The sequence below is a fragment of the Penaeus monodon genome, chromosome 19 (genome assembly GCF_015228065.2).
Source record: "Penaeus monodon isolate SGIC_2016 chromosome 19, NSTDA_Pmon_1, whole genome shotgun sequence".
Classification (NCBI taxonomy): domain Eukaryota; kingdom Metazoa; phylum Arthropoda; class Malacostraca; order Decapoda; family Penaeidae; genus Penaeus; species Penaeus monodon.
Window position 1 is genome coordinate 39,037,368 of NC_051404.1, and position 1,598 is coordinate 39,038,965.

Here is a 1,598-nt window from a genome sequence, read left to right on the forward strand (position 1 = left end):
CTAATGAGTAATATTTTGTGCTTCCCCCCACACAGGTTCAGACAGAATCTGAGCTTTGACATCGATAAATCTGAATACCTCTGCCCTCTGTGTGAGGCTCTTTGCAACACGGCCCTCCCCCTCCTTCCTAGTGTGACAACGACGGCAGTCAACCTGCGCAACCAGGATCCCCCATCTGCCACACCCACCATCTCCCTCACAGACTGGATCAAGGGTCTACAGACTATTCTCAAGCATAAGGTATGTGATTACTGGTGAACTTGTAATGCCTTTAGTGATACCACTTTGTTTATTTGTTTAGCAATTTCTGTATATCCTGTCGTGTTGTCTTTTTTTTTTTTGTCACTTTTTTCAAGATCAGTTCAGTTCCAGTATTATCATTCCAGCCTTTATCACTCAGTGGTCCTTGGGAGAGAGGAAAGAAGTGTAGGGTGTAGATTTTGAGATGCAGCATCTCCTTAGGAGTGAGTGATATTTCTTGTTGGCTTTGGTTATATTGGAATGGACTGCCCCCTCTTTTTTTTGCTTTTTTCCCTCATATTTAGTTAGAAGTTATGAAGGTAAGATCACTCCAAAGTGTTTGATTTATTTCCCCCCCCTATTTTTTATCCCTTCTGTAGTAAGTGATGTGAGTGGTGTCTGTTTTTAGACATTGTTGATGTTTTTTCTTTGTCATGAGTAATTTTTACTCAAATACCATTAATGCTTATTTAGGCTGTTGTCTTATAGCTATTAACAGATGCTTGTTGCATTTTGTTAGTAGTGACATGAAACACTGTATCATTAATACTTGGAGAATGATGTCCAAAATTAAAGAAAATTCTCCACGCAGCCAGTTCTTAATCTTAAATATGAAATACCTTACTCCTTCCTGATTGCAAGAATGTAATGTGTTTAGATGTGTGTGAGAAATGGAACTCACTGTGGTGAGTGTGGTGTGTAGGTACATGAACAGATTTCAGTGATATATCTCAATAAGGCCATTGTGTTGATTTGTTTCTCCAAGCATATATATATTTTTTTTTTTTTGACAGCTTTTACTGTTTGGATATGAGCATTTCATACAAAGAATGAAGAAAAGCACTTTTTCTAAGCAAGGCAATTTTATGGAAGACATGTCATCCATAGTCAAAAGAATTATACTTGCAATCACAAGGGATAGTAGTGTTTATAGAAACATTTGCATCTTTGAATGAATACGGAGTGATGATTCACATCTGGAAAAAACAGTCAGTTTTATGTAACTAATGCCTGCTTTAAGGTAATTCATAAAAGTTTACTCCTTTATTAGGCTCCAGATCAGTCTATAGAAAATATGTACCAGTCATTGCCTTTCGCAAGCCTTCTTGTGAAAGGCAGTAATGAGGCAGGTAGAGGCTGCTTCCGTGAGGGATGCCCTTCTTAATCTCGTGCCATAGCAGGGCTATATTATGGGGCATGAAGAAAAATCGTTTAAATTGCTTAGTGAATTTAGTGCAGAGGGGGTCACCATGGAACAGTAATAATTTTTGCAACAATTAATTAGTAAGGTCACCAGCTAAAGTGGAAAATACCTATAATCAGAGGTTAGGAAGCGCATCCATTCTTGGAGTAATGGC

General features: G+C 38.1%; 1 protein-coding gene across 1 annotated transcript in view; it reads left to right on the forward strand.

Moving 5' to 3' along the window:
* The window catches only part of LOC119585216 (E3 ubiquitin-protein ligase UBR2-like), a gene marked incomplete in the record, with an annotated part of 58,977 nt that overhangs the window by 50,217 nt on the left and 7,162 nt on the right, over nt 1–1,598 (forward strand). Inside the window, 1 exon segment of the mRNA XM_037933869.1 lies at nt 36–240. Within this exon segment, the coding sequence (XP_037789797.1) occupies nt 36–240 (205 nt within the window).